Source organism: Camelus bactrianus, chromosome 26, assembly GCF_048773025.1.
Source record: "Camelus bactrianus isolate YW-2024 breed Bactrian camel chromosome 26, ASM4877302v1, whole genome shotgun sequence".
NCBI classification, from domain to species: domain Eukaryota; kingdom Metazoa; phylum Chordata; class Mammalia; order Artiodactyla; family Camelidae; genus Camelus; species Camelus bactrianus.
This window is the reverse complement of record NC_133564.1, coordinates 16,290,345-16,311,372: the sequence shown is the minus strand read 5'-3', so window position 1 is coordinate 16,311,372 and position 21,028 is coordinate 16,290,345. Positions and strand designations below refer to the sequence as shown.

Here is a 21,028-nt window from a genome sequence, read left to right as displayed (position 1 = left end):
CACTTCATGTGACCTATCATATATCTTAAGGTCTCATGGCAAACGGTGTATTTTTCTAGGCTTGCTATGTCTATTGTGTTTTAGATTTGTATCCTGGAGGGGCTTTGTAATTAGCCTCCCCAAAAGAAACAAGAAATCAGGCTTAGCCCCTTGGCCTGCTGGATTAGCAGGGATGCGGGTGGAGGTGTAAGGAAAGGAGAGATGATAGTTTCGGAGCATTGAAGAGGTAAGAATAATGATAATGATAATAATAAAACTGCCATTTACAAAGTGTCAGATAGTCCCCTGTGCAAGATGATGCATTCACTCCCATAATCCCCACTATGGGGTCGATCCTGTCATTCTTTCCATTTTGCAGACAAGGAAACCAAGGCTTGTAGGTTCTGTAGGATTGTATTTTTGAAGAACAAGATAACATTGCCTATATGTATTTAAAGCATGAAATTAAAGCAGATATTCCTTATTTCTGAATAAGTTGTTTTTGCTTTTTCTTTTTTTAAAACACACCCACTAGTTGAGGCTGGCTTGATGCATTGGCACACTTACAATGTCATCATGTCTCCTGTGTCAAGTAGGCACTTAATAGGCTGCAGTTAGCTGTTCTCTGTAGTAGGTTGAATTGTGGTCCCTGTTCCCACTGCCCCGCAAAGAAATGTGCACATCCTGACCCCGAAACTGTGCGTGTGAGCTTACTTGGGAAAAGGGGTCTTGGCAGATGGAATTAACTGAAGGATCTCGAGATGAGATCATCCTGGATTATGCAGCTGGGCCAATCCAATGACAAGAGGAGACACACCGACAGAGGAGGAGGCCGTGTGAGGAAGGAGGCAGAGATCGGAGTGATGCAGCCACCAGCCAAGAACACCTGGAACCCCCAGAAGCTGGAAGAAGCAAGGGGAGATTCTCCCTAGAGCCTTGGAAAGGAATGTAGCCCTGCTGACGTCTTGATTGTGGATTTCTGGCCTCCAGAATTGTGATCAAATCATCTCTGCAGTAGTAAGCCGCCCAGTGTGTGGCAATTTGTTATGACAGCTGTTGGAGACTGACACACCCGCTCAAGGTTGTTTCCTTACTGGGACTCTCCACTGAGATTCCTTTTCCTCCACCCATTCTGTCCATGTTTTTTTGGATAGAAGACCAGAACGTGAGTGGATTCCTCTTTGTGCAGCTGAGCACTCGGCTCCTCTCGGGTGGTTCTTACTGCTGAGCCTCACTCACCTGGCCCTTGGCTGGTGAGTTCTCTTCCCAGCACAGTGGGGCCGAAGACTCCTCCACCATCCTGTCTGGCTCCTCTGCTCCGCTGCACGTGGCCAGTCTGGAGGAAGGGGTGTGTGCGGGGGCCGCAGCAGATGGCGCCTCTCAGGACATTGCTGTCACAGGAGTTCCTGGGCCACCGAGCGGCCAACACAGGCAGTGTTGTCCCTATCACTGGAGACCTCAGATGGCCTCAGGACATTTCCTCCCTGTCTGTCCCCACACCTACCCAGGGCATCTTTTTATAGCCTCACTTAGGCTTGTTGGCATTTGTCTGTCCACATAAATATTTAACTCAGACCCTACTATTATTTCCTTCCCATTCATAAGCCGAAGAATCCCAGCTTGTATTTTGAGTGGTTTGAGGCCATTCTGGACTCTCTTCTCCCACTGAAGACTGTTGTGACTCTTAGAAAACAGGTGCTGTGTACGGGGCTTTGTCATTCACTTATGCCTTCGTCGTGTTCTGACCGTTGGTCCTTAAGTAACGGTGAAGGACTCCAGGGAGGGAGGTCCCACGATGGCAGGCGCCACGGATGTCTTGATTTTTGCTGCAAACTCCAGGTCAGGTCTAGTGCCTGACTCTCGGGAGGCTCTAGGCAATACCGTTCTGTGAATAAACAGATGAGGGATGGGCACTTGAAGTGGAGGAACACTAGTGATTCTGTTTTTGTTCCATTAAGATAATTAGACTTAAGAACACTAGGTCATGTCTCTCTCGAGTGGGGAGTCCATCAAATCCAGTGCATTCTTAGTAAGAGACAAATCGGTGGTTAATTAATACCTTAAATTTGTTTCCATCTCCTACTTCCTATACATGAGGAGGTGTGGGACGGGGTGATGGAATGGGTCGTCTGGGTTCCTTGGAAGGAGCTGTGAGGAAGTTTGGAAAAGCAGCATTATAGTTCCTGAAATGGGCCATGGCTTGGGCTAGTTACTTTTTATTAAGAGTGTTTGCAAATGTACACGGTATGCTTGGATGCTCTAATGACTAGAAAGAACAGCATAGCAAATTCTCACCTAGATTTAAAACTCACATCTAGATTGAACAATTATTAACAGTTAAAAAAATCTGTGTGTGTGAGATAAAGCAACTCCCTGACAGTGTACATCTATACCAGACCAAAGAACATTTTCTTTCTTTTTTTTTTTTTTTTTAATGGAGATACTGGGGATTGAACCCAGGACCTCATGCATGCTGAGCATGCGCTCTACCACTGAGCTACACCCGCCCCTCCAGAACATTTTCTTATATATTCAGAATACTATTATCAATTAGATAATGATAAATTAATCATAATGAGTCATCATTTAAAATGTCATTACTGCCCTGTTCATATTCACAATGCCTTGAGTATTCCTTTTTTTTTTTTTCAATGTTGATTTGTTCAGTCAGAATCCAAAGAAAGCCTGCAGGTTGCATTTGGTTGCTCTGACTTGAAGCATCTCCCGCCTGGGGACAGCACCCTCTCCCTTTTTTCCTTCTCACTCTTGGCTTGTTGAAGAGACCAGGTCAGTTCTGGGTTTGTCTTCCTGCTTAGTTGTGGTTCCCCTGGACTGTTTCCTAAGGAAGGAAGGAGGCAGCCACCTCCAGGTTCATTGCTTTTCTCGTATCTCCAATTGATTCCCGCCCTGGTTATTTCTGTTCTCGTTTCTCACCGGAGATCCTCCTGGACCCGGGCGCCGAGGCCACTCCCCAAGCCCAGGAGATCATCAGGTAGTTCCTGACCTTTTCCTTCTCTGCGCTTTGAAAGCTAGCTTGTGCTCGTGTAAATATCAGGCCATCTCGGAACAAAGTAAGAAGTCCAAGCAAAAATAGCAAACGAAATTGGAACATCTTATACATATTGGGGAAGATAAGAGTTTCCACTTGGGGCCAAAGCAGGTTTGTTCGTGTTGCGCAGGATTACCTCAGATGTTCTCAGCTCCAGCTGGGCTTCTCCCTCCTGCCCACAGCTGGGCAGGGTTCTTGATACGTAAACACAAATGCAGTCCTTCCATTCACGGTGTATGATCACCCCATGTGGGGACCAGGTGCTTGGGGACTCTGATGGCACCTACTAATGTCACAGGGTCTACACAGACACAGAGCAGTGCCCTCCTTGTCCCAGGGTGGGAATGGTCAGTTATAGAAAGAGTTTTGCCTCCTTTATCTTTTAAGATGGTCTTTAAAAAAAAAAAAAAAGACACGTGTGATACGTTTATTAGCATTTCTTTTTCTCCTGCAGTATGAAAAACGTTAAAAGGTACATGTAGGTTTTTTTCATTTACCATTTTAACTATTTAAAAATGTACAGTTCAGTGGCATTAAGTACATTCACAGTATTATGCAGCCATCAGCACATCTAATCCCAGAACTTTTTCGTCACCCCAGAAGGAAACACTGGACCGTTAAGCAGCCCCTCCCCATTTCCCATTTCCCCAGCTTGTGGCAATGACTTATGTGCTTTCTTTCTTTGGATTTGCCTTTTCTGGATATTTCATTTAAACAGAATCATTCAATGTGTAGCCTTTTGTGGAAAGCTTCTTAGCATAATGCTTTCAAGGTTCACCCCATTCATAGCATGTATCAGTACAGTGTTCCCTTTTGTGGCTGAGTAATCTTCCGTTTTCTGCACTTTCTTTGCTCCATCAGTTGATGGGCATTTGGATTGTTTCCACCTTTTGACCGTTGTGAGTAGTGCTGCTATGAACGCTCATGTATAAATATTTGCTGGGACAGCTGTTGGTAATTTCTTGAGTGAAATGACTGGGTCATGTGGTAATTTGCGTTTAACTTTTTAAAGAACAGCCAAACTGGTTGCCATAGTGGCTGCACCATTTTACATTCCCACCAGCAGCGTTCCAGTTTCTCCACTTCCTTGCCAACACTTATTATTTTATGGGATTAAAAAAAAAATTCTAGCCATCCTAGTGGGTCAAAATGATATCTCATTGCTGTCTTGATTTGCATTTCCCTAATGACTGGTGACACTGAGCATTTTTTCATGTGCTTATTGGTCATTTATTTATCTTTGGAAAAACTGTCCATTTCAGGAAGCTCCATGGTGGATAATTGCTAGGTTCAGTCCTTACTTCTGTGGTTTCATGATTTGGGCATGGTTTCCAGGATACTAGGTTTGGTTTGAGTGTTTGTGTGCACCTGCGAACACAAAAATGGTTGAAAAGATCTACCTCTCAGAATCAACTTTGTGTCTTAGAAGATAGATTTCAGATTGTGTCACCCCAGATCTCCTTTGACCTAGGAAAATACACAACAGCAAATTCTTTTAAGGGTCTTTATCTTTAATCATAAACCTTTAGATTCTGTTGTGCACTTCAGGAAAAAATTCTTTCACTGAGATAAATTCATTTTCATTTTTTTCGTTTTCACATGAATGTCAAAACTGCATTAGGTGATTTTGCTCTCTGATTTTCATCTACATTAAAAAATAAAATTTCACTCAACCCTGTTCTGATCACTGCCCTTTTGAAAATGGTCAGCATGAAGCCCTGCCTCTCTCTTGCTTTCAGTTCTTCTTTACTGACTCAGTTTTAAATACATAGAATTTCCCCTTTTAACAGTTCTGGGGAACCCTCAAATATTCTGACATATTTTTAGTTCAGGCTTTGTAACTGGTTCTATGGAGAGGCGCAGGGTCCCTTTTGGGTCGGTAGGGACCCTTTGTATCTTTCATTGTGTGAAACCAAAGTGGTGGGAAATCCCTACTGCCATTTTCTTCCCTGCTCCAGTGTCTTGTGCAGAGATTCCCCAGATCTAGAAATTGTCAGACCTACCTTGAGAGTTTAAAAAAAAAAAAATGCAGCTTTCCTGGGCTTTAATCTCCACAGAATCCAAGTGAACAGATCTGTTGTAGGATGGGAAATCTGAATCCAAACTCTAGGATACGATGGGTGGTGTAAGTGACTGAATATGGGATCACACGACCTTGGCTTTGAATTTAGACACTTACTGCCATAAGTTCTTTGGTTAGATAATGTAATTCTGGTCCTCAGTTTCCTCAACTGTGAAGTGGAAATCATAACATAGACATAGCTCGTTGGGGTGTTGCAAAAACCGAAACCGAGACCACGTGGACATGCAAAGTGAACCAGGTTTCATGTGTGTAGTTTTACTATGAGTGTGACTGTGTTTCCAAAGCACTAGTTTCTAATCATATGTTTGCCAGGGTCGGTTTAAGCACCTTAAGTTATACCTCTTGGGATATAAGAGAGATGGAGAGAGTCTGCTATGAGAATTGTACCAAGGGACTTTTCTCCAGAAAAGGAGGATCATCTTCATACTAACAGTACCTGTTTGTACTTGCTGCTGTTTCCTGCAGGGTAGCAGACACACAGGGATTAAAACAAAAGCTGTATCTGTTGGTGACGTGAACAGATCGAGCTTCTCAGTCTCTGTGACAATGGCCTCAGACCCCCCCCCCCCACAACTCCTCTTTAGCAGCAAAATGAGTGTTTTGGAGAAATACCTAATTTTTAATTTATCTAAGGCAGCTGGAGTTCCGCTTTACCAAATGATGGAAATAGGTGATAAGACCAAGCATGAGAAGTTTCAGTAAGTGGTCAGTTACTTGCGGTCCTGCAAAAAGAAGGAGGCACAGATGACGGAACACGCTGGCACGTCCCACATCATCACCCTTGACCTTGGAATACATTCCTGTTCTGCCAGAGTCCACTCGACTCTGAGTGGACTGGTAGACTGCCAAGGTTTAGGGCCTCGAGGGGAAGCGGGTCTGGTTTACAGCGGATAGTCAGCAAACCCAGTGATACCTAGAGGGGTCTTACTAGCTGGGGCTTGAGAACCTTCTGCAACGGTGGCCTGAAACCCACGGCTGCAGTTCTTACTTACTTTTGTTTTTCAGGAAAAGAAGATTTTCCAGATCCCCTGGATGCATGCAGCTAGACATGGCTGGGACGTGGAGAAGGATGCACCGCTCTTTAGAAACTGGGCGATCCATACAGGTATTAACCCGCCTCACCTGTAGCGGCAGGCGCTGTTGCTTCTGTCGTGGTGGTTGATACGCCTTTTTAAAAACCGAGATATAATTGACAAGTAAAATTGTAAGATATTTAAAGTGTACTTTGTTGTTGTTTTTGTTGAGAACATTTAAGTTCTACTCTCTTGGCAAATTTCAGTTAAACAATAGAATGTTAGCTGCTGTTTATTTTTACGACATACATGAAATCTCCTGGCTTATGGCTTCATGAAGATAGTTCTGAAAAACCTGTGACTCGTCCCCAGGCACATCCAGGACACGTAGGGCGCAAATGTCATCACTCAGAAGTGATGCTCCACTCAGTCCATAGAAACTTAGTCCTTAAATTTCCTGTAAATATGGTTTTTGATGAAGTCCCCCAGGTGTGTACCAGGGGGATATAGGACTTATTTGTTCTGGAGCTATAAACTTGAGTTGAATTTCTCTTCCCAAAAGGTAGTCAAGAATGTATTTATTTATAATAAAACCTAACTAGGGAGCTATTTACAGGAATGGACTTTTACTTACTGTTGGAGAGTCAGATGAAAAAGAGACCTTCCAGGTACCTGTGCCTGTTGGTCTCCCCAGCCTTCTTGCTTTCTCTTTTCCTTACCTTGATTTTCCATTTTTTTCCCATTATCATTTCCCCTTTAGCTATTTCATAGAGCCAGGGTGACCAGTTTGTCCCAGGTTGCCTGGAACTGTTGGGTTTTAAAACAAAAATTTCCACATTCCAAGAACCTTCTCAGTTCCAAACAAACCAGGACGGTTGGTCACTGTAGGTGTGGCCTGGAATTAAAAGGGCCCTCTGTACTACCTGGCCAGCAGTCCTGTCTCCAGAAATTTTTCCTCTAGATCTCATTTCCCCCCTCCTTTTCGTAACCTTAATACTTTCGGCTATTTTGTTAGGAAAGCATCAACCAGGAGTAGATAAACCCGATCCAAAAACATGGAAGGCGAATTTTCGATGTGCCATGAACTCCCTGCCTGACATTGAAGAGGTCAAGGACAAGAGCATAAAGAAAGGAAACAATGCCTTCCGAGTGTACCGGATGCTGCCCTTATCCGAACGGCCTTCTAAGAAAGGTAGATAAAGATGCTTACCTACTAAAACAGTAACGCCTTAACCTACGTTGTTGTGCTGTTGTGATTTCTTTACTTCCACATCTGTAGTCACAGTGAAGCTAGAACACCTGTTCCCCTTGTGGGTGATAATTAATTCTGCCCTTACCTGGCTGGGGAAGATGACTCCCGGGGCCCCCAAAGGCAGTAAAAGAAACATTTGAGATTGTGGCCATGTACACATTAAAGCAATACATTCATTGAGAGTTTCAGAAAGAATTCAACTTAGGGGGAATGTCTCTGTCTTTCTTCTTCATGAATTAATCCGGAACTATCTTTTGTTGCCACAGGAAAGAAACCAAAGACAGAAAAAGAAGACAGAGTGAAGCACATCAAGGTAATCTTTGGTTGTTCAGAGAGAAGGCCAAAGTCATGACCGTGTTAACGATTCACGTTCTGTCTCACGAGAACAAGTGACATGACCTCTGTGGAGCTTTGAGTCTTTCTTCTTCCATTGTTGTGTTTTACGTGCTTTACCTGTCTCCTCTTTGGCACGTACCCACTTGTAGACTCAAGTACACACATCCCCGGCTTCAGCCAGTTTCCCTGAGCGATTTATGAATGAACTCACAGATCCACGCTGAGCTCGACAGTCTCAAGCCTCCATCTGGTCCCCACAGCTATTGCCAGCTGGTCACTTAGTTCCAGCTAAGCTCCAGCAACCAGCTCCTCTCTGATACTATTAGGTGTATTTTCAGGCCATTAAGTATGTTTTACAGTATATTAAGTATTACAGATTTACATTAAAATGTATTACCTACATTTTATATATATATGTGTGTGTGTGTATATACATATATATATATATATGTAATCTATGATAGGCCATTAGGTTGGGGGCACAGGGGTCCCTTCAAGCCCTTAGTTTGTATGGATCTCAATAGTTCTTTTTTCTGCTCCGCTATAAAAACTCTCCCAACTCCTAAAGGTTTTCCACAGGGATGTGTTTGTGTGCGTGAGCTTTTCGGTAGGCTCTGTAGCCTGCAGTCCCCTGCAGTGTGAGGGTCTTTGTGTGTAGGTGGGATGGCCCTTGTTCAATAGCCAGAGAATATCCAAGCATCCTGTGCGAAACTGAGGATGAGCTTCAGTTTCTGAGCAAAGAGCAGACACCACAGTCCAGACCCACAGACCATCAGAGAGAGGATTGTCTGTTTCACTGCACCCCGTTTGCAGATGGAGAAACAGAGGCTCAAGAGAGTTGAGTGACATGAGCCCAGGGGCAGTGGGACACGTGGCCAAGTTCACACAGTGGTTTAGAACTGAGCTTAAAAGAGATGCCAGATACTCTGATTTCTACTCAAGAGTAACTGTTGAAGGAAAAGCCAAGTTGTCCAGACAGCACAGTGTTTAAAAGCAAGCCAATCAGTCAGAATAATTGGGGAAAAAAATTTTTTTTAACATTTTTTTATTGAGTTATAGTCATTTTACAATGTTGTGTCAAATTCCTGTGTAGAGCGCAATTTTTCAGTTATACATGAGCAAACATATATTCATTGTCACATTTTTTTCGCTGTGAACTACCACAAGATCTTGTATATATTTCCTTGTGTGATACGGTATAAACTTGTTTATCTGTTCTACATATGCCTGTCAGTATCTACAAATTTTGAACTCCCAGTCTGTCCCTTCCCACCTCCTCCGAAAAAAAATTTTTTTAATGTACTTCCCTGTAAAGTTTGACTTGTGAAGGTAGTTAAAGGGAAAACTTAGGTAGATTGTTAAAGTTTTAGACACATTTACCTCTATAATGGAAAATAAATATTTTAGGTGGAGTGTTTGTTCTAGAAACTCCGTTTTCCACTTGCAGTATTTTTACTTGGTGATTTATTTTTAAACATAGTACAATACAGGCCTCATTTTTTCTTTAATTGACGTATAGTCAGTTTATAATGTGTCAATTTCTGGCGTACGGAGTAATAGTTCAGTTATACATACTAACTTTTTATTATGGAAAAGTTTTATACACACAGGAAGGAGGTAGGTGAGGCAAATGTACTCCTTAGACCATGACCCCTGTTTTAACATTAATCATTTTATTTCACTAGTACCTCCATCCACTTCCCTATGTCCAATATGCAACTGCAGGTAATCAGCCATTTTTGACTTCCAAAAACAATCTCACGTGGTTCAGCTCAATATTTTGAAGCAGATTCTAAACATCCTATTCTTTCTTTCATGACTACTTCAATATGTATCTTTAAAGGATAGGCGCTCTTTAAAAATAGCACAGTTATTATTATATATAATAGCACATTATTGCATCCGAAAAAATTAACAGTAGTTCCTTAATAGCATCAAATATCCAATCAGTGCTCACCTTTCCAATTGTCTCATAAATGTCACAGTTTTTATACAGTCTGTTTACTTGAATCGAGATCCACATCAGGTCCACATGTTGTGATTTTTGGATATTTCTCTTGAGAGTTTTTTAATCTATAGGTCTCCTCTACATTACTTGAAAAATTTATTTTTTCTTAAAAAAAAAACCCTAGTTATTAGTTGTATCAAGTTTCCCACAGTTTGAATTTTTTTAGGACCTACATTCTGATTATTGTTGTTTAGTCAGAAAAGTGTAACGTCCACAACGATGTGATCTTGAAGACTCTGCTGTCTTCTTAAGTGTGACTATATCATATTGACTACTGTTCTCACAGCGTCTAATCTAGCTCAGTACCTGCTACAGAACAGATAATCGATACATATTTGATCACCGAATAGACGAATGAGTATTTTTTGACTGAATAGATGCATAAGTAAATATAATACGTGGGAGGGGAGTAGGGGGTTTACATTAGAATGCAGACTTAATTTCATAACCTCAGTTAATGGGGAAATAAGAACGGAGTAACAGATGTTCCCTTGTCAGCCACTTTTGCTCAGACATAACCCACCACCCTGCACTGAATATCTGATGTCAGTGATTTGGGGGTGCATCATTATTTCCTGTCAGCAAGAAAAGCTGCTTGCAATGAAATCATGACACATACTTGATTAGAGGGCACATCCCATTTCAGGGGTGTGGAAGTGCGCACCTTAGAATTGTGACACATGGCATCCTTGTAAGTAAAGGACATCCACAGTCACGCCACCCTCAGCAGTGCCCTCCACAAGGCCACGCAAGTGAGCAAGTTGTGGCAGGTGCCGCCCTGCGTGGGGCCTGGCCCTCCTGACCCAGGGAAGCAAATGAGAGACCTCCTCTTAGGTGCAAGCACGTGAGCCAAGTTCCATCCAGCCAAGAGCACCTGGAGAAGTCCCCCTGTGAAGATGTGGTAACTTGTCCCTCAGAGAGACAGTGTTCCTTCAGCAGAAGGCTGGTGACTCAACAGAAATAAGAGCAACCTAACCTTTAAATTTCTTTAAAAAAAATTTTTTTGAGGGGAGAAGTGATTAGGTTTACTTATTTATTTATTTTTAATGGAGGCACTGGGGATTGAACCCAGGACCTCGTGCATGCTAAGCACACAGTCTACCACTGAGCTACACCCTCCCTGCCACCACAGCCACTTTTCAATTTAAATCTATTCGCATTTGTCCTACAATGAAGCAGCAAAACATGGAAAAGGCCAGTCAGTGGGCTCCCCAAGTTCCATGGCTCTTGACTGTTAACACCATAGCGTTCACTTAATATGTCTATAGAATGGTTCAAAGTTAATTCTCCAGGTTGTCTGGAATTGTATAAAGGACCTTATCCTCACTGAGCTATGAATACATTACTTCTCATTGTGTGTCAAAACACCTAACTGCAAGTCTGCGTGTCCTGGGCATGGATGCAGCTGGACGGAGCAGGTGGGTTTCTTCCACAGAGAAAGTCTGTCTTGTGTGAAGTAACTAGGTATGAAAGTCTGCTGTTCAAAAACAAGCTCTTCCAAATCTTCTTTTAATTCAAGTTGAATTAAAGTTTTAACTAGGAAAGGATGTTTATAACACATGGGCCAACTGTCAGAAGTTTTCTTGGTGTCATTCAGGCAGTTTATCTCCATGCTGTATGTCTCCTCAGCAAAGAGCTTTTCTGAGACTAGGAGACCCGAGGCCCATTGTCCGTGTAGCAGGTGCAGAAACGCTGCCTCCCTGTCCCCTGATGCTCTTCCTGGGAGTCTACGCTGTGTACTCAGTGAGCCACGCTTTGCTTGAACTAAGCCCCCGCTGTGTGGAGGTAACAAGCCATCTAAGGAAAAGAGAATAAGAAACACAGCGGTGAGCAGTACTCCCTTGTACGTCATCAGAGCGTATTCGTGTTTCAAAAAATGTCACAAGGCAGACATCAGTAAGGATAGAAGTGAATGAAACAGAGGGGTCTTAGTGGATATTTCTGAGCCTCTGCCAAGTTCCAAGCTCTAATTGTTTCCTCATTTAGTTCTCCCCATGATGGGCAGGCTATTGTCCTTTTGCATATGTGGAAGTGGAGGCACAGAGAGGTTGAGTAATTTTCCCCAGGTTGCACTGCTTTTTGGAGATGGGATTTGAATCCAGGCTAGTCCAACTCCAGACCCTGTGCTCTCTCAGCACACTCAGTGGGTCTCAGTTTCTCGGACATTGTGGGCTCTGAGCCAGGCTGTGGGGGATGGAGCCAGTAAATCGGTGGGCCTTCCCTGGCGCCAGGAGCGTCAGGAGTGAAGGCCTGGAGATGGGAGTTGCTGTTTGGTCTTCACCGGACGAGTCAGGAAACTGACTTGGTTAGAGCAGGAGCTTGTGCGAGGGAACAAGGGGAAACAAAGACGTGCAGGGAGGGAGGGAGGATTAGGAATTAATAACCTCCTGCTTCGGAGGATTGTTTGCAGATGAAATATACATGCTTGGAAACTGTATAGTGTGTCCAGAGCAAAGCATTGGCGTTATGATGGAAAATAAAATCAAGAACATTCTTGAATGTCACATAGTAAAGTGTAGGCCTGGGCTCTGTTTGTTTTGAATGCAGACCTCTGGGTAGAAGTTACAGAAAAGCAGGTGTTGGTTCAGCAGAACTTTCTAGGAGGGCTGTTGGCTCCAACAGTGACTTGAGCTGGATTGAAAAACAGTGTACTCCCTGCCGCTATCCAAAGACAGGCTGAGTGACCACCTGTCAGGGCTGATCCGGGAGTGATCCTTTCATGCGCTGCAGGAGGTCTCCAGTTTTTAAGCCTTAATGAAATGGAAACACAGGCTGGCAACCCCCTTGAAATTTCAAGTCCCCGTGGAGGGAGCAGGTGAGCGGACTCGCCCCACCTGCTTTGGTGTCTCCTTACCCTACTGGAGAGTCTTGAAAGGACCGATCAGAGCACAGTCTGAAGACTGGTTGGCTGAACAACCTCTGTGGCTGCTTTTGTGAAAAAAGGCAGAGTTGAAGTCCTTGGGGAGGATGTGGATCATGGTGGAACTGATGTCTAAGGGAGGGCTCTCTCACGGTGGTGGGAAGCAGTGGAGTGGGGAAGAGAAAGTGTAGATGAAGGTGGTGGCCGTGGGAATGGAGAAGAAGAGATGTTTCTCTGGCAAATGGAAGAGGATATGGAGGATGAAGACAGGTGTGGATCAAAGAGGAGGCCCCGAGTTTCCAAGCCTCATGGACGGGAGGATTGGGAGTGAAGCGTGTCTTGTGGAGAGGAGGGTGAGTTTATCTTTGAACGTGTTGAGTCAGGAAGGACAGAGGGCCCTCTGAAGCAAATGCCAGATAGGAAGTTGGACCTAACAGAGCTCGGGTAAGTGTTGGAGACGAGATGTGTGGTCATTTACTCAAGAATGATGCTTGAGGCTGTGAGAACAGATGCCTTGTCCAAGAGAGACACCATGTGAGATGAAGACAGAGATTCAAGGAGAAGACATGGAGAAAAGTGAGCCAAGGAAACACGTCTAAGGGGCAGCTGCAGTGGGAGCAGGGGGAGGAGAATGAAGACGCTCTAGTTCCAAGGAAGGAAGCTGTTTCTAGGACTAGGCAGGAGCTCAGTGGAGCTCCTGTTCTTAGTGGCCTCCTGACCTCCGTGGCGTAAAGTGTGCAATTCCCTGGGCTAATTTCATAAAGCCCAGCTGTCCGCCTGAGATTTGGGTTAGTAGAGAGACCTAGAGATGCCCTTAAATTTGGCTTCAAGGAGACTGGCTTTGCACAGACGAATTAGGGCGTTTCTTGGGGTAGGAAGTTTGTTTGGGGATGGGAAAAGGTCTTAATGGCCATTATATTTGGCCTCAAAGGAGGGGACATCTAGACAAGGGGCTGTGGCACAGGGATGAGACAGAATGGGCTTGGAGCTGAGGGGTGAGTGGCCTTGGTTGTCCTCTGACCCAGACCCACCCCCAAACCCCTCCAGCAGGTGTGGCTTTGAGACCAGCCAAAGGAATATAATTTTAGGGATCTAAGGAAGGCTGTCCTGCCCCTAAACTCTCTCTGGTGCAGATTTGCTTTTGCCTAAAATCCCTTAAACTGTAGACCAAACCTTGGATTCTGTCATGAGGAAAACAGTTCCTGGGCATAAATATTTGGCAGAGTTAATGCATCATGGAAGGGCCTGAACCAAAGCACCATCTTTTTTTTTTTTTTTTTTCTTAGTTTTCTTTGGGGCAAGGTGATTTACAAGAGAGCCTATGTTTAAAGTAAGAAAGGGAACAGAAAGAGGAGTCTGGCTGAGGATTACCCAGGCCGGGCTATGACACAGCCAGGTGGGGGCTGGGTGTCACAGATGACCAGGACATGCTGCGGGCAATGGTGTGCGTGACCCACAGGGTCTCTATACACATGTTCCATAGAGAAACTTTCACCCTTTTTCTTAATTTGGGTCCCTTGCTTTTTAAAAATGATATACATAATTTAGGTTTAGATATTTGTATTCTAGTCATTTCCAAATTTTTGATTAAATGTAGTGAAGACCCCTGTTTTCCTGCTCCCTGGATGGTGGATGGAGACCTTTCAGGGAGGTGCTGGCTGCATTTCACTGTGTAATCTGCCGTATTGTCCTTCCAGAGTGATAGTGCCTCCGAGAAGTTTTGCCCTGAAGACTTTGAAATCGACAGGATATTTTTGAAGTGGGGATGGGAGGAGGTAAAACAATGTTCAGAGCAGCCCAACTCAGTCTCCCTTGGCAGGGCACACAGTTCCATTACAGAAGCAGTGCAGGATACGAGGTACGGACCTGGGGAGTAAAACGACGTTGCAGATGGTTCTGTCTCAGTCTCCGTTGGAATTAGTACAGGATCCAAGGGTTTATTGAGACAGAAACTTCTAGAACTGGACCATGTTGCCTGACCAAGGGCTGGGTTCAGTGTCTGTATCTCCTCAGAGTAAAAGTAGTGTGATCTTGGAAAACTAATCTGGTCTCTGAGTCATAGTTTTCTCAAGTGTAACGTGACAGAAGTGGCATTTGCCACTAATTAAACTGTAGATCATGTGAAGCACACAGAGGTCTCCAACTGAGAAATAAGATTGATTGAGGTTTTTAGACATATGCAAGTCCTACTGCCTCCTTACTTTCAGAAGAAACCTAGAAGCAGAATAAGTGGAAAATAAGTTGACAATGAAAGAAACTCATAAAAATGAGCAGTTCTTTCCGTTATTCTTTAAAATGCTCTGCGCTTAGTTACTTTGGGGGGATTGAAGAGATGGAGGTGGAATAAGACGGCACATAGGGCGTGACTGGGGAGGGGGAGATGGAGAGGGGGCCGTGGAGGAAGCCAGAGAGGAGGGCGCCGTCAGGAGAGTGGAGCATCAGGTCGCTTTTGTTAAGAAGGGAGAGAACAGGCCTTCCTACTGGATGCCAGAGTGTGGGGTTGTGGGGGAAGAGACTTGAGGAAAGGTCATTGAATTTGTTTGGGAGAGCAGAGTTTTATTGGGGACCTTAGATAATGGTGAGTGTTTATTTAATAATAAGTGCCAGGTGAATATTTATCTCATTTAATCTTCACATCATCCCTGTGACATGGCTTCTATTACTGTCCTCAGTTGACAGCTGTCCGCAGCCCCCTACGAGAGCATTAAAGATGTTCAAGTCCTGTAGCCAGTGCAAGGCTTGGGCTCCAGGCCTGTGTGACTCCACAGCCAGGCCTGTCTCCCCACCCGCTCTCCCACCCCAGGAGCCGGGAGCTTGGTTCTGAGAGTGTAGTGGCAGCCATACTGCGGGCTTCACCAGCGCACAGGGAGGGGGCGGTAGTGGGAAGGCAGGAGCACGTTCAAGAGTTTGGCTGTAAAGGAGGAGAGTGGTGACTCAAATCACAGGCAAAGGAGGTTCTTTCCAGAAAGGACAGACTCTTGGGAATTTAAAAGAGATGCTGCGGGGGAGAAGGGTAAACACTCTGCCCAGTGGAGTTATCTTGGGCCCTTTCTGTGTTCAACCTTTGGTACATCTGGTCAACCCTGCTGTGTGTGATCTTTTTTGTTGTTGTTGTTAAAGAACTAAGCTATACAGTGAGGGAATGTCTTTAAAATCCTGGTTATCGTGGTGGGAGTTTGCCAGGTGGGATCATGAGGGAGGAGGTAATTTCCCCCTCCTTCCCATGGTGGCTTCTCTAAGATTTTGCAGGATTCACCATCGATTCCAAGCAACACATGAATTGATAAGAACATCCTGCATGCCTTGGAGGTGTCCACCACTCTAGATTTTTCAAAGTACAGTCATATCCACCTCACATGATCTTCTGCTCCCATCTTGTATTCTTTCCCCCTTCCACTCTCCTTTCCAGTTTGGTTTCCCCAGGAGTTGTCATGTGTGGCTTTTTTTTTTGGTCTGATTCTATTGCTATCATAGATGCCAGTGCAATCTCCCCTTGAGGAGAAGCTCTCTTATCAAAACACTGAAAGTCAGTACCCCAGCACTGGCTCGCCCAGAGCTGTCGGCACGTTCAGAGGTTGGAGGGCTCTGGTGCCTTGGCCAAAGCAGAACTGAGAGCTGTGCTAAGGAGAAGGGCCTTGTTCTAGTGTCATTAGCATGAATGTGGAGCCTCTCGGGCTGCAGGGGCCATTCCGGCCCTCGGGAGGCACTACGTGGAGCTGTGGGTGTGGGGCTGCTCCACGGGACTCCACGGGGTGGAGGAGGCTTTGGCTGTGAGTCTGGCCCAGGTTATCAGCCACTCACCCGATGCTCAAGTGGCCAGAGTCCAGGGCAAACCATATCCGAGAAGAACTCGTCTACCGTGTCCTCTGGTTTCCTGTGCTCGGGCCAAAGATTGAGGCTTTTCCTCCGAAATTGTGAAAAGAGGCAGCATGATTCCTTCCTTAGAGGGAAAGCCAGGAGCTGACTCTGTGTGCAGCTTGGCTTAACCCCAGAGCTGTTGTCTGCAGGTGTAAGCATTTCAGGAAGGCAAGCCAGATACACTGGTACCATCTCGAAGGCAAATCAAAGAAAGTGAACCCTTGATGTGATGCTCTACACAGAAATGTGCTTCTTAAGCTCCAGCTGATTTAAGCCTTGCAGGGAATGCATTTGGGAGATGAACACGACCTTAGCATTCAAGAAAGTAGATAGGGGGTAGAATTTAAGCTAAGGAAAGGGAGGGAAAAGAAAGTGTTCTCAATTCTTTTTTCTTTTCTTCTTCCTAGCAAGAACCAGTTGAGTCATCTTTGGGGCTTAGTAATGGAGGAAGTGATCTTTCTCCTGAGTATGCGGTCCTGACTTCAGCTATAAAAAATGAAGTGGATAGTACGGTGAACATCATAGGTAAACTGTTTTCACGTCTCATTTTTTTTATATATACACACGAGTAGCCCTCTGGGGTCGAGAATTTGTAAAACGTGATTTGAAATAACATAGTCAGCGGGAGGAGGTCTTGGAACCATCTCAAAATGCAAGTTCAGGCCCCCAGATTTCAGGGCTGAAGAACAAAGGCCCTTGAGGATCAGATAAAGGAACCAAGGTGAATCCATCTCAAGAAAACACCTAGATGAAATGGGTTTTTCCCCCTACCCCCAGTGGCTAATGACTAGCCATTCTCCATCTCTCAATCACTGGTCACGTGGACAAAAGTGCTTATTAACTTGGGAACAAGGAGGGAGGAGACTGTCCCCACGAGTCCTCTCAGCATCTGCTACAGAGGTGGTGCTCATCTGACCGATGGGGAAACTGAGGCACGGAGGCACATGGCCAGAGGGCACACTTTGATCCCACAGAGTTTTGAGGATCTTCCGTAAACCAGACTCAGTGCTACGAGCAGGAAATAGGTTGTGGGGCAAGGCAGGTCCAATTCCTAGTTTCATACAAGGAGACAGACAGTAAACAAGTAAAACCGCACATGACGACAGCACTGTTGTTGTGATAAAGCGGAAGAGGAGAGGAATGGAGGGGTGTGGAGAAGAACCGGCCACCCATCTAGATCGGAGGCTTCTGGGAGGAGCCACGTTCCCCCTGAAGCCGGTGGGTGGAGTTGCAACGGACCCCGATGCAGGAATGGGCTTGGAGGACAGGAGGGAGGCTGTGTGGCTGGTGTAGTGAGTTGAGTCTGGGAGAGCACATGAGGCTCCTAGGAAGGGAGGTAGGGCGGGGTTGTGGGAGCCCCTGGGGAGGAGCTTGGGTTTTATTCCCAAACTGCTGTAGAGTGTATTTAAAAAACATTTTTTTTAAGTTGAAGTATAGCAGATAGTAAAGGACACAAACGTTTTACCTACACACACAGTGTAAATACCACCCCTGGAGGCTTGTAGACAGGAGGGTGACAAGTGTGAATTACATCTCAATAAAGTCCCACTGGGATGCTGCGGTGACCGGTGAAGGGATGGTGGGGACTCTGCAAGAGTGGAGGCTCAGCCGAGAACTCGTATTCTAACTCCAGGCCTGGAATCCAGAACCCCGGCTCCTTTTCCCTCAGTACCTTTTAATTCATGACATTTTGCTCCATTTTGCAAATGATTAGAGCTTCTGATGCTGGTAAGAACCAGAGCGATCAAGCAGGGCTCCGAGAGCAAGCCTCACGTCGGGCACCTTCATTTGTGGCTTCTCAGTTGATGCGGACAGGAGGCTGCAGTCCCTGCCGATGGCAGCCGCTCCTCCTTCCCCTCAGTTCGGGAGTTTGGGAAGCAGAGTTGCGTATGCACGGACCCCCTTGCACGCCGAGGTCTCCTGCAGAACACAGTGTGAGGGGAGAAAGCAGTCTGGGTTGAAATACAGCTTGCTCTGTATCTCAGGGCGGTGGGCCTTGCCTTCTCCCAGGGCTCCCGTCCAGACGGGGCACTTTTGCAGAAACAGATGGTCCCACTGTCACTTTGAGCTGAGTGAGGTCTCCGGGAGCAGGCGTTCTTCTCATTTCCCCTCTGGAGTGAGGCCACGTGGCTGACCGGAACCCAGCTCTCCCTCCCTCCTGGGCCCTTTTCTCCAAGGCCAAGAGCTCCTTCACCAGCACCTGGGTTTTTACCAGCCCTTTCTCAGCAGGCTGTCCCTAGAAAGCACCTTTTAAAAAAGGAAGATATTTGCCAATCCTCCAGGCATGCTTTCTTAAGATTCAGCCTATTTTTGAGAGAGCTGGTTGGTTTTTGGAGCTCCCCCCTCATGAAGGAGGAGAATTCAGCCTCAAATAAGATGCCAAACAAAAGCTAGACCTGGACCAATTTTTTTCCTTTTTTTTTTTTTAACATATTAGTTGAGTCTTCGGTATGTAAATTCTGTCAGATGGGTTGTTCTTTTTGGTATGATTGGTGCTGCATGGAGTTGGTACTAATTTAATGAGTCCTTACTTCTAGGACAAAGACGAAGGCCAGGTTTGGTTAGAGGATCACTTACTGGATGAAATGATTCTCTTCCTTGGCCTAATAATAAAATAATAACGGATGACAGCAAAATGAGTTCGAGTATCTCTTTCTAATTGGTCAGTGGCCCTCACAAATGTGTGTAATGATATAAGAAGTGAATCCATGCAAGTATGTTAAAGAAGTGGGTAATTTGTGATCATTGCCAACAACAGCACTGGCTCAGGTTTTAAACCCTTCATAGAGTTTTTGCCTACACTCTCTCACATGACCACTAATTACCCACCCCAGCCTCTGGGACATGTGGATAGAGATAAGAAACATAGGGGTTCTGATTCCAGGGCCACTGGAGGCAGTTGAGAGATTCTTTCTGTCTTTCTTTACTTTTTTTTTTTTTAAAAGTGTTATTTTAAAATGACACCATTTCTTTTTTTCAGTTCATTTGTTTCTAAATCCAGAGTTCCTTAGAGTTTTGTGTCTAGGCACCAAGATGAAAGCTTCAAGATGTGTTCATTCTACTCTTATAAGCACATGTTTATACGATTAAAAATGGAAGCTGAAATAAGTCCTTAACATGATAGTATTTCCCCCATTGTCAGTAGGTTCTGTCACTAGGGAAATAGATTGAAAATCAATGCCTTAACCCAGCGGCGGCCAGCAACCCAGTACATTTTTATTCTGGAGAGGGTGGCTGTTTGCTAAGCGAATCCAGTAAGGGTGTAAAACACAGAATGTACTGTTACCCTAACAAATGAACTCTTGCCAGACTGCTGCTATATTTTACTTTTATTCTTGCAGCAAATCCTAGCGGGAAAACACACAGGCATGAGCATGCACTGACGGTCAGCGAGCTGTGGCCTGGCCCTGCCTTCTTGTCTGTAACAGCTGCGCGTGCTCCCCAGATTTCCCTGGCTGTGCACTCCAAGCAGGAGTGCGGCGTCTCAGGACTTAGACCAGATCTTTTAATGTTCCATCTCTCCCGTGTGTTTAAATGCACAGGTCAGCATCCCCAGTAGACCTTCCCTGCTCTCCCTTTAAGGAGAGGGAGGGAAAAAAAAAACCTTATTATTATGGGTTTTTTTTTACTTTTCTTTCACATTGAATTATTTTGTGTGTGTGGCAACTTCTGTTTTTAGGAAGCAGAAGAAGCCAGCCACATGTTGAATTGTTCTGACAATACCCTGCTGGCGTCTCGCCCGGGTCAGCAGTGCTTCTGCTGAGCTGTATTGAAATCACCTCCAGGCCAGTATGAAAAGTCTGCAGGTGCGGACGTCTGTCTGACTGGCCCAGGCGGGGCTTCAGAACCCCATTGTGTTTCTTGATAGACGGTAACCCCACCCTTCAAGAAAGCAAAGACTGTTGTGAAATAAGGGAGGCTATTCATTACTCTGAAGTAAATCAAGCAGGCCTTTGGTGCCTAGACATGGAAAGTAGGAAATAATGTGATTTGGATTTTGTCTTGATTTTGGTGGCCCAAAACGTACCTTCTAGGATGTCCTTTTTTGGGGGGTAATTGCTTCCAAATTTGACCGACTTTATCTACAGTAAACCTTGAGTAGCTTTTCTTTTAGTCAAGCTTAGAAACTGAGTACTGAAGGGAACAGAACAGATTCACAACTTAGAGACCAGACTTACAGCCTCCCTACCTGCCCCCTCCCCGCCCCCGTCCCCGTCCCCCAGGGTCTCATGGTTACAACTCAGGGTTGGCAGCCGCCGGCACCAGATTTGGAAGGATCTGAGGATGCCAGGTGACTCTAGGCTGTAGAACTGTCTTCATCTTTTTCCAGCTCCTTTGTCCCCTATTCTTTTTGCCTTTTTCCCTGGTGCTTAAGACATGAAAAATTCCATCTGCAAGATGAAAAGTAGCTTTGGGGTAGCTCTTTAGATGGAAGGCACCCATCTTGCGAAGGAGCAAGTGAAGGCTTTCCATGCTCGTTTCCATGGCTGTATGCTGTTCATCCCTCAGGAGCCGGGGCCAGAGTCAAGGCATCCATGTTTATCAGGACCCCTAGAAAACTTGGCAACCTGAAAGCCCATGTGAGATGTG

General features: G+C 45.2%; 1 protein-coding gene across 6 annotated transcripts in view; it reads left to right on the top strand.

Annotated features, from left to right (window-relative positions):
• The window catches only part of IRF2 (interferon regulatory factor 2), a 125,674-nt gene that overhangs the window by 88,619 nt on the left and 16,027 nt on the right, over nt 1–21,028 (top strand). For all 6 annotated transcript variants that reach the window (XM_074353540.1, XM_010953303.3, XM_074353541.1 and 3 more), the window contains 4 exons: nt 6,117–6,216; nt 7,140–7,316; nt 7,643–7,689; nt 16,846–16,963. In XM_074353540.1, the coding sequence (XP_074209641.1) occupies nt 6,117–6,216; nt 7,140–7,316; nt 7,643–7,689; nt 16,846–16,963 (442 nt within the window). The remainder of the gene's footprint in view (nt 1–6,116; nt 6,217–7,139; nt 7,317–7,642; nt 7,690–16,845; nt 16,964–21,028) is intronic.